The sequence below is a fragment of the Sinohyriopsis cumingii genome, chromosome 13 (genome assembly GCF_028554795.1).
Source record: "Sinohyriopsis cumingii isolate HCF-2022 chromosome 13, ASM2855479v2, whole genome shotgun sequence".
Classification (NCBI taxonomy): domain Eukaryota; kingdom Metazoa; phylum Mollusca; class Bivalvia; order Unionida; family Unionidae; genus Sinohyriopsis; species Sinohyriopsis cumingii.
This window is the reverse complement of record NC_142973.1, coordinates 66,093,208-66,105,856: the sequence shown is the minus strand read 5'-3', so window position 1 is coordinate 66,105,856 and position 12,649 is coordinate 66,093,208. Positions and strand designations below refer to the sequence as shown.

At 34.6% G+C, this 12,649-nt stretch overlaps 1 protein-coding gene across 1 annotated transcript; it reads left to right on the top strand.

The window, feature by feature from the left end:
- The first annotated feature begins 1,630 nt into the window (after positions 1-1,630).
- On the top strand, positions 1,631-7,682 carry LOC149785750 (uncharacterized). The gene is made up of 3 exons (XM_089979652.1): positions 1,631-1,789; positions 5,875-6,127; positions 6,793-7,682. Exons 1-3 carry the CDS (start codon positions 1,735-1,737, stop codon positions 6,830-6,832), a joined length of 348 nt encoding a protein of 115 aa, XP_089835778.1. The 5' UTR covers positions 1,631-1,734; the 3' UTR covers positions 6,833-7,682.
- Positions 7,683-12,649: the final 4,967 nt, after the last annotated feature.

The following is a 12,649-nucleotide window of genomic DNA, read 5'->3' as shown; positions in this document are numbered from 1 at the left end:
AGTAAGATATCAACTTTTGTGCCCACGAGTTTTCATGCACTTATTGCACGGCACTGTTTCTGTTAAAAGCAAAGCTTAAGCAAAACATATCCGCTTTTCGGTAACCTTGTTATCTACATTAAAAGACCCTCAGTATTAGTTATTTACTACATCCGGTCGTTAAAGGACTCGGGCCACAATTATTACATCCGGTCCAGTACCCACGAATTTAGTCAAAATATTTTTAGAATAGTTTTTCTTCTCTCTCATTCCGGTTGTGATACAGGAGCTAGAATTAGGCAGTCTTGGTCTTGATTTAAAAGTAATTGTTTATCCGCTAGATGTGAGGGTTATGGTGTGTTTGCCTGTGTGTATTTCGGCGACAGTGCATAGTGAGTAATAAGCCTCATTTGTTTTGTGATAATACCACGTGTAAAAAAATATCACATACAGAACTACTATTTGTATTAGTGTTGTATAGAATACGAAAACTTCCGAGATAGGAAATATCAGGTCATAAAGAGCTGAAAGAATTTCTACACAGTTATATTATTCTTTTCACCTGAATAAATTTGAGAAATTCGACATAAATCCAGTTTTTAAGCGATTATCCACAGGTTTAAGTAAAATTACTGTGATATAATAGGGTAACTTTAACTAGCACCGACTTTGTTTTTGCAAGACCTGAATATCATTATTCTCTTCGTTTATTGCAATAAAAACAATGAAATTACAAGCGCAATCATCCTTGTATACATATTTGTATCCCTTCATATTATTCAATGTAATAGTTTGCATATAGGCATTCATAGTTTCTTATACAGGTATCTTATACAGTCGAACCTGTCTTGAAAGACCACCTCTTTGGCCAAAATAGTATGTTCTCTCAAGAAAGCTGATCTCTCATAAGATGTCGCAATGCTTTATAATTGATCAGTTTGTGCATTGAGAATGTGGTCTCTCAAGTCAGATGGTCTCACACAGCAGTGGTCTTTCAAGACAGGTTTTTCTGTACATACAATGAAACTTTGAAACAAGCATTCCACTGATTTGATCAAATTCGATTCAGCTTGATGGAGTCCAGTCTGTCCTGGTCTCAAACAATCCATTATGGGAATTCCTCATATGTCCAAATTCCATTATTAGTATGTTAACAATTATTACAAATGTGAAAACTTTCAGAAAAAGAAACAATGCACAAATTTTGTAGTCTTTTTTACGGTCTTGGAAAATCGCTCAAATTAAATTGTGTCAGTGAGTTATAAACCCTCGAACAAAAACTTATTTGGAATCTGTACTGCAGTCTACCGCTAATGTATTAAGTTATTTCATTCTACACCATTTCATTGTATCGTGATGCGAAAGTGACAATAATGCAAACTCGTGACATAAATTAAATGGGAAAAAATTTAAACCATACCTATTTCAATCACTTCACCGGGAAAGAGATGTCACTATAACCAGAGATTTATTAATTTTTGCGCCCATCTATCCTGTTTTTACCGAGTGGGAACAATCCATCCTTCATACAGGCTCTCTTTCCTCGAGGCGACAAAACTGACATAGGAAGAGACACATCTCTGAGGTCACGTCAATTTTAATCATGCAGGTGTCACGCTCGCGAATCATCCGTCCTCGAATATAAGCGTATATTTGAGAAAACATAATTTTAAACTCAGTCTACAGTCAGTGCTCATCTTAACAACATACTGCAAAGACTAGGTGTGACCAGAGCGGAACGAACTAAGGGAAACAATGATCTACCATCTGTTAGCAGCAACCATATTTGCGACATGGACCTCATGCATAGGTATGTCAAATTATATCTCAGTTGCATGAATACAGAATTGTTGTTTTAGGAATTTTATTGGAATATTTTTTCCAAAATTTTAAGCATTTTCGGTTTTATTTTAACAGGATTCAATGAAACTATAAACCGAAGAAAATTATTTACACCGTGTTTTTTTATTTGCCGATATTTCGCTTGTGTAGTGAATAGAACAGCAGTCTCCTTTATTGTCATACTTCAAACCTGAATTCCAATTCAGGGTAAAATATTTCTAATTCATGTGTAAAATACGTGAGTTGGAATCAAGTATGATAATCGTGTTAAGTCTGAAGCACCTACAATTAATAATGAAAGAAGCATTCTGTCAGCAAAACCATAAAAAAAACACAACGGTGCCTTCTACATGAAAATATTGAAACGGTGTTATCGTGTAATCATAATTGACTGAGAGAACATCTCAGAAAAAGTTATTTATATATGTTTATTTCGTGACTGATATATTTACTTAAGAAATAATGTGATCCATCGAATAAAACTACTATTTCCAATTACAGTTAATATAAAAAGCATTGATACTTTATCGTTCAGTCAATGTCATCAACAAAGTTAATCAAAAGAAACAATGACATGTTTGATAAGTACGCCTCAGTTTGATGTATGCAGAATTGTCTTTTATTTAGAACTTGTAACAGACTGAAGATGCCGATCTAACAATGTAAATATGTTGGGATTTTGGGGATAAACATGTTTGTACGCTACAACAGTGAATTTCGTCTCAGTGCTCTTATTTCAAGTTATTGTGTTATATAATTTCTGGAAATTGTAACCTCTTTATTGTGCCGATGAAAAAAACATCTACTTCGGCGACTGATTTCGGAAAAGTGAGACGAATAATCACTACCAATTTAATTTATTGTTGGCGAAAGTTTTTACTTTTACAACATTGGATATTGATAGTTTAAAATTGCATTGCGAATGGTATTAAGACATGCATTTATGTACGTATTAATGCTAACCGCCTGAAAAATGGAAAAAGAGAATATCATTCGCACGGGACTAAATTAATTTTGTTGTGTTCTCCTTTATCGATAACATTATGTGTACAATTCGCTCTCCAAAGTTCAAGGCTCTGGTAATATAAATTTTGGGCACCCCTCAAGAATGCTAGAGAATAGTATGACAATGAAAGGATAGTCGACCTTCATCCAAATTGTACTTCTGTCCGCTGTCTCGACACTGGAGCTCAGCATTTGTTTCTAAAATAATTATCAAAGATCATTTAAGAAACAAGATACTTTTTATAACACCAAGTAGTGTTTATTATTACTTTACGGAATCACAAAGCACCAGCTAAAGCTTAAGTTTGAAAAATGTATAAAACCCAGTAAACTGTTAAACAAAATTTATGATATAATATAACTAGAAATGGCTGAAAATTTAGAAGGTGGGCAGCCTAAAAGAAGAAGAAGAAAAAAAGTTGGAGAACATGGTGAAAGTTTTAAAATCACGAGTGCTTTAGTTTTCTTGAAACGTACTTTTTTGTAAAATAGAATTGTAATTGGCAACGAAAACGTTTTTGTAAACAAGTTTTAAAACTTACAAGTTCCTTATCCTATAAAATTATGTATATAAAGTACAATAAAATATTTACGGGCAAGAACGATATTTACAGTGGTTTGTTCAGATTGGTAAAGCTATGACTAAACGCATAAAGTACTATATTGATAAATTTACGTCTCCGTCAGTGTACGATGGACTCAATGAAATAATAAACTTGTAAATTGATTAATTTTAATTCAAAGTTTTGCCATTTCGTTATGTATCAAAGTTTTTGGTTCTGAAGTATACAGTTTATTCCCAGATAAGATGGTGTTTAAGTAAGAATCGATGAAAGGGCGTGAAAGTGTCTGCTGAAAAGTTGGGTTTTCAATTTATTATACAATCTGCAATCAAAAAAAGGAAAGTATAAATATTCTATGCAGAAAATCCTCATGAGCGGGAATGACGAACGATAAGGTTTGCTATAAATAAATCATGATTTGGAATGCTACATCTGTGTATTAATCGGGCAATAAAACAGAAGTTCACTAATTGCCACGGGTGGGCAGACGGAAGTAGCTTATTCTATATATTACCCAAAGATGGAAGAAATAAATTTTTAAAGAAAAATGTACGACTTCGAAACATGAACAGGCTTGATTAAGCTTCTTAAGTTCTAAATTATTATATCTTGTCAACAGGGAAAAAGCAAGTCATTTATATGATATGGGCATTGGTTGATGGTGATTTAAAATACAAAGGTTAGGCCAGCCTGAAGAAAACAAAAAAGAGTGATGTTTCAAAGTAGAGAAACCACTATAGCAGCTACGGTACATAATGATCAAGATTTAGATGCATATTCTAGGGCCGGATGGAAACTCACTAGCAAATAATTGACCGAACCAAAAAGTTTTTTGCAACTCGACATTCAATCAAGCAAATAATCGCAGTAAAGACTGTAAACTAATGGCTATGCTATTTATTTAAACAAGAGATAGGAACGAATTAAGACAGATCCCTCAGGCACACTTCTAGTTGATTGTCCAAGATGGAAAATGTATTACCCACGACAACTTTCTGAGACCAAATAGTAACATAATCATCAGGTCATTCGCATCAATTATTATTTTCAGTTGCAATCCCCATTGCCGCATTTATCTACGACTTTAGAGATATTTGAAACGGTGCCTTAGATTTCGTATTTTTATTGCCATGAAAATAATATGGTATACATATAAGACAAGGTTGAAAACCAGACTGCACCTTGAACATTTGAGCATCGGTTGAATGCATACTGAGGAAAGAATGGTATGGACTTATTATAGCAAATGCAAATAGAACTTTCTTAAACCGTGTTTCAGACTGTTTGCGTGTTTATGTGCATCACCGAATACCATTTGCGGTGCCACATGCAGTCAGCATTGAAAATTAAGTATAGTTTCAATTTATGTGCAGTAGTTTAGTCGCCGACCCAATACTATCATGACCTTTATCACTTTTTAATGGCAATATATGTCAGTTGACTCAGGCTGAGACAATATGCAAGACGAGTCGAAGTATTTACACAATAATTATTTTTTATTCCAGTCATCCCTAATATTAACCAATCAAAACGTCGCCATTCGTTCATTTCACTATGTAATTTGCTCGGCCTTATCGTTATAGTAATATAGACGGCGACAGCATAAGACATTATTACCCCGCGATGTTTTATATTTCGAGTCATTTCCTGAACTTTAATTTAAATAAAACGTAAATTACTAGGATTAAGAGTTTCAATACGGATCTGATGAAAATGCTCAAGCAAAGAGGTAACATAATTCTGGCTCGCCTGCTTGCATCATAAATTTTAAGCAAAAGAAAATCGTTAATAAATTTTACAGACTCCCATCAAACAATGACTAGATACAATGAAGTCTAGTATGCATACTTTATATATTAGTCACTCCACAAACTATTGGGAATAAGACAGTTATAGAAAAACAGCCTATCATGAGGATCATTAATAGGTTATGAATTTCGAATATAATTACTTACTGCTGGTCAATCGTCTTTCGTTTCGTAAATAAATATGTATGCATATATGGCAGGTCGGCAAAACTGCTATATCCTGCTGATTAGAAGTACCATTCTAAAATTGTAAAGGTGGAAATTGAAACGAAATAATTTATGAAGTAAAACTTATTCCCAGTTTTAAAAAAATACGTAGTCCTACAAGACGATACATAAATAGTTAATATATACAAATTCTGCAAAATATATTTAAAATAAAAAATGGAGGCAAACGAATATAAATTTCTCACAATGTCGAGTAATTTTTTCATACACAAATTGTATTCTTTAAAACTGTCTAAAAATGTATGGTATGTCATAAATATGCTTGTTTATTAAGTTCACATCAAAAGTGTGTCTCACAGTTTGTATAGGAAGACATGTGATGAATGTCAGCAAATATTAATAGTCAAATTTATTCACGTTTAATGATTATGTCAAAGCTTAAATAATATTTCGGCATCTACAAGTCCATGAGGAGCATAAAAACATATCTTTATTTTTGGCACTCTTAGGTCAAGGATACCCATTGCCTCCCATTCATGGACACCCCTACATTGACGTCGACACACCCGATGCACCTGACTTGGTGTACGTGCAAGGAAGTAGGCCCGGTACAGGTGGACTGTTGCTCGCACAAAATCTCTGTGATGCAAGTCTCTGCCGGTTAAGAAGTTGTCCTGACGAAATAATGCAACCAACCGGCATGTGTATCTGTAAATCAGAAATGTGCGATATTCCCCCTCATTTCCTTGTTGGACCTCCAGGGTAAGAATACATCAATTATTTTTGTCTCCAAAAAAAAATTCTTATGCAAGAGCGAGTGCAGTATATTGCAGAGACTTACTGCAATGTACTTCACTCGTTCTTACATAAGAAAAACAAACGTCTTATTTTATCCACACATAATGATAGTCTTGTGTGTGTGTGTGTGATTTTGATTTTTAACGTAGCTTTAACAATGTCTGCAGTGTGGCAGTTGATAGTGATGTCTAGCACTGGGGCATCATTCCGCATACATGTAGCCTGATGTCCCACCCAGTCACATTATCCTAAGACCAGACCGACCAGTTTTTGGTATGACTCGGCCGGGGTTCGAACCCGCGACCTCCCGCATCCGAGGCGGACGCTCTAACCACTAGACCACCTGAGCGGTCAATGACAGTCGTAACAAGATGCATTGCTTGATACCCAAAACCATCAGCAAGCAGAATATAAAGGGAAATAACTGCGTCCTATGCCGATAGTGCTGTGTCGTAATATCTCAGAAATAAATTACACTCAAATTTTCAAGATTTACTGTTCTGATCGGAGTATCTTTAAGAAATCGTGCTTGAGCAAGATCGTTGATTATAGTAATACAAACAAGTATACAGTCATCTTAAAATGTATTGTTGAAACTGAGAATTCATAACAATTTATTTTATTTGCAGACAACGTTCGTCATTGTACTCCGGGAATGTTGTAGGCTGAAATGTTTGACTTTGCCGCAAGACAGGATGGAGTTGTGATCAGTGATGAAATATATGTCAACGTATCATGGTGTTCCAGTAGAGAATATTTAAATTTTGTAACAGTTACATTGTTGATTTCTGGTTTGCATGAAAAAAATGGTTTTATCCAATTTAACGTCTGTAATAATATGGTATTTCAGGGAATACGCAGATAACTTTGAAATTGATCGATTTATAAAAGTGAATTGAATTCATTACTAAATATGGTACAGCCATTCTGTTTGTTGCATGTAATACGTAATAACAGCAAGTCGTGTTATGGATTGTACTTTTGGAATATATTACATTTTTCTGTTGATGTTAACACAATAATCAAAAGTGGGACATCACATCCGTGAGTTCTATAATTAGCAATGAGGAGCAACAGCAGCTCTTTGGACTTTAAATTGCAGACTTATTCAAGTAATGTGACTTAAGGACAACAACTATTTGTACTTCAAATTGCATGCTTATTTACGTAAGACGACCTGCATAAATTAGATATTTGGACTTCAAATTGCATGCTTATTTACGTAAGATGACCTAGATAAATTAGGTATTTGGACGTCAAATTGCAGGTTTATTTAAGAACAATGACTTTAGGATAAAAGCAAAATGGAGATCGATGAATTCCTTTCTTTTCTTTCTTCGATTTATACAACGATGACTTTGAATACGGCAGTCACAACATCGGCACCTTTATCATTTGCATAGATTTATGATAAAATATAAAAGTAGACCAGAATGAGAATTTTGTACAGATGATCTCGCTGTCATATTTAGTTGATGTTCTTTAGAACTATTCGTTTTCAATAAAATCATAAAATCCCTCCAATTTTTGTTTAATACCGTACTATAGATATTACTTTCCGTGACGTTAATATATTAATAAATAACATATCACAAGTTGTTCTCATCTTTTTGAGGTTGTAGGTAAATAGGTCATAGTGTGAAAAGTGAAACAGATAAATTAAAAGGTCTCTGAAATGTCTTATGGACGATAATATTTGTCCGCGTCATACACAAATATAGTCACAATTTCTGCTAATTCTCTTGCTGAAATAATGAATTAGTGGATAATTTGACCAAAGTTTCGTCTTTGACAAAGCTTCTTACTATTCTATTGTTATATGCAAGGGACATGTACTCACAAATATATTCCTACCTGTAAGTGAAAAGCTAAATATAGAAGTTAGAGAGTATGTGGGTTAGCCAATTAGCCAATCTTCAGTCTACCGAGCTATAACGATCCACATAGCTAGGCAGGATTTATCAGAGCTGTGTATCACGAAACATTCTGTAGCGCGGTTTACAATAGTATTTCTGAAAATACCGCGATATGTATACCACATTTATATTTGTAAAGAACAATTTATTGTTTTGTGGAGATAGCCTGAGATTTTAGTTTTATTTTTCCGTCAGTCAAAAGATGGAAAAAATATCTTGCTCTAATGTATAGCTAAATAACACAATATTTTTTATTAATTATAACATTTGAAGAAAGAAAAAGTTAAATATTTTGAGGTAAAAGATAAAAATATCTCGGCTCAAAAGAAAATCGCAGCCCCCCTCCCTCGCCAAATCAAATGTTAATTGTAGTATACATTGTAATCTAAACACTGGAATTAAATTGAGATGATTAAGCTTACGCTGTAGGCTACAGTGTGTCAACAATTCCTAATCAGCCGAGTGTCCTTTCCAGGCTGTCAGCTACAGCTGACTTCAGTATTGATATAATAGTCGGGGAACTTTGAGTGGGATACAAAAACCCGGGCAAGACATTTATCAAAGATTGCCAGTAAACATAAAACACGCATACTGAAACGAGGAACTATTTAGTGGATATGCGAAATTACGTAAAATAACTGTTCACATTAAAATCTGGATGATTCGTAGTCTTACAAATGAATACATGTACTTAACACATTAAAATACACAAATAATTAAAACAAAATATATTTTTTTATATCCGAAATTTTTCCAAAGGTTAGATTTGTCCCGAATTACGTTCACGATATTCCAACTGGCTACCACGTTAGCATACAAGAAACGTGTCAAATATATAACTAAAGCATCATAAATATAATTATAATATTACATTAAAAATAATTTGAGCCAAACACAACTATTTCGTAAGAATAATAATGACAGAGTTTCACAATGATTTCGTTTTTACAATTATATCATTCAATTTGGAACAAGACTGCTCAGGAATTTCTATACATTTCTTACTGACGGAAACTACCGACGTAACGGTACAGTAAAAATTTGACCAATGCCCCGTCATCTACTACCAAAAACCCAACACTGTATCATCATAAAGCCGTGTACAGTGACCAATGGTCCGTCATCTACAACCCAACAACCTGCATCCCCTATCCAACAAGCCGAGTGTGGTGACCTAATACAGAGTCATCTATCATCCAACGCACCACATGATATCATCAGCACGCCGAGTGTCATGATAATAACCCGTCATCGACTATCTAACATCCTACACAATCAAATCAGTATTCCTGGTGTACTGACCAATATAACCTTATCAACTATCCAACACTTCATAATAAACCATCAACGCGCCGTGTGTCATGACGAACAGCCACTCATATACTATCCAACATCCCACTCTGTATCATCAACACGCCTTGTGTTGTGACCAATACTGTCCAGAACCCCATGCTTTAAAAAAAACGTGCTGTGATTAGTGACCAGTGTCCCGTCTTCTATTATCTACACTATGTCATCAAAACACCGTGTGTAGTGACCTGCTGTCTAGTGACTATAAGCATATAGACGATGTTTATATGCAAAGTATTACCAATATGTCATATAATGTTGGACGTGTAAATATGCAGTACCGATGTTATAAATAGCATTAATCAAAGGAGCTAACTCATAAAAGCACTATAATGGACATAAATAAAAGTAAGACTAAACAACCAAATTTTCACGGACTTTAGCGGAAACTGAAAAAGTCCGGATAAAAATGTAAAAGCGTTGGCCTAGAATAAAAGAAGTTCCGAACATCAAAAAGACTTTAGCAGACACTGCAAAACGTACTTACAAAACTATTCCAATGATGGCCTAGATTAAAAGTAGTACCAAAATTCCGAAACTCATTCGGACATTAACAAATTAATGGAAAACGTTAAATATGATCGAGAATAAAATCGGCACCGAAAGTTCTAAACTATTTCGGAATTTATCAAAGATCATAAAGAAAATTTCCCCCAAATGTAAAAAATTGTACAAAGAAACATAGTGTGCGTCGATGGCAAAATTAGACCCTATCACTTGACCAACTATCTTTTTTAATTTTGCCCGGATTTTATTAGTTTCCTCTACAGTTTGTATGTGTTTCGAAATTCTGGTACTGCTTTTAGACTAGACCATCATTTTGGACAAGTATATTGTCCTCAGTCTCAGCTGAACTCCATATGAGCGTCGGAAATTTGGTATAACGTTTAATCTAGGTAAACGATTTTACACCATTTTTTTCAGCATTCACTAAGTCCGTGACGGTTCAGAAATTTAGTACTGCGTTTAATTTGGGTCATTATAATCTAATGTTCCAGATTTTACAACTAGTTCTCCTCATTTAGCCACCGCAATATATGACGAGTTGGTTCCCTAGTTTAAAGGTATTTATATTATCGATACAATATATGCACATTTCCTCGGATTTCCAACATAATCTGACGTATTCTTTATTTATAAACTTCGGCTATATACATATAGCCTGAAGGCAGCAGGTCACTAGATACAGCATGCATGGTAGAGAGCAGCGTGTTGGATAGTAAATGACGGGGTATTTGGTCAGTAGACACGGCATGTTTATGGTATAGTGTTGGATAGAACTTTATATGGCATTGGTCACTAAACTCGGCGTGTTGGTGGTATAGTACTGAGTGTTGAATAGTATATAACGGAATATAGGTAACTACACAAGGCGTGTTGATTTCATAATGTGGGGTTCTAGGTATTAAAAGGGGTTTTAGTCACTTCACATTGAATGTTGATGATACTATGTGGTGTGTTGGATGGTTTATGGCAGACTATTGGTCACAACGCAAGGCAAGCTGATGGTATAGTACGGAGTGTAATGCGTATTGATCGTTTAGGGATTTTGATAGCATATGACGGGTATTTGTCAATTCTTAAGTTGTGTTGATAGTATAGTGTCTAATGTTGAATAGTAGATTTTTGGGTACTGGTCACTATACTACACAATCGTGTTGATGGTATAGTGTGAGGTGCTGTATAACATATGATGGATATTGCTTAATACAAATGGCATGTTGATGGTATGATGTCTGGTGGTGGATATTAGGCGATTGATCATAAGACTCAGCGTGTTGATTGCATAGCGTGATCGTGTTGGATAGTAGATGAGATATAAGTCACTTTGACCCTATCATTTCTTTAGAACCAAAACATAGTTTGACCCCACAAACACATTTGACCATATAAGCATTTTTTTTATCCTCTAAATTCTTTTGACTTATGACACTTAGATAACATTTTAACATAGAAGTTCCCATATGACCCAATACCACCTCCTACATATTAACCTTGGACGTAATGTTAATTCCTGTATGACCCACAATCGGCTGAAACAACTAAAGCGGATCAATAAAGAGCTGAGAAGAAACAAGAGAAAAAAAAAGAATAAAAACAATTTTAATTGATACATTATATACCGTATTAGCAAATATTTTATGACAATATTATTTTATCAAAAGAGTTCTTTAATCACTGCTTTAAAAAAATATGACCGATAACATCCATTGGAAATATAATCAACCAGTCATAGTAATTCAAATAAAGATAATTATTCTTAATAAAGATATTTCTGATTTAATTACTCTTGATCATTAGATGTTATATGATGGAATGATAGTTGAGTTAAGATAAGAAACCCGAATAGTTATACTCATGTGTGGTGATTTGAATAATGAATAAATTTGCTTCACGCACAATATTAAGCTTACAAAATTTGGGGGATAACACTGCATGAGGATTGTCTTCACGCAACATCAGACAAAAGGTCTTATGGAATCAAATGGGTTGCTTGCTGATAAAAATCCATATTTATCTCTTCAGACAGCTAATTGCTTCAAACGAGCACGTAAATAACTTAAGCGGAGTTACTTTCCATGTGAAAGACACATTCTCTTCTATGTGGACTGGTGCGTTTGTATACTTACAGGTGTGTCATGGTCCTTTCAAAATCCAACATGAATTTTGTCATCGTTTACAATTTCGATGGGTGTAGTCAGTCAAGGATGTCCCCGCTATAAAAGACAATAGATTGTCCTTTCTTCATTAGACAGAATTTTACACCTCTCCGCCTGCATCTAACGGTTTTTAGACATTGAAGACGACTTGAGACATAGATTAACAACTGTAACGTCGCTCTCTTAGTAAGAGGGGTGGTTAATTGGGTTTGGCTGGCGTTATCCTGAGGATGACCTCCCTTGATATTATAGCCCGGCGGGAGTGAAAGAAGAATGGAATTTCAACAGAGAACTGAGCGAGAATACTGAGAAGAAATAAACAATACGAGCCCCCTTTGACAAGAAAATAACAAATTGAATCAGAACAAATTAATAACGGCAATTCCAATTCAAGTTAGATTATATAAGTAGAATTTAACAGGTGTGTTTAATTTGGATTTATTACATCATTATAACGAGAGGTGAAAGAGCGCAATGTCCACGATTGATTGCATCACCTTCATTCACTTTGACCGTACATCAACGTCTCCTAGTTCATCCTTCCTAAACATTCTGACCTC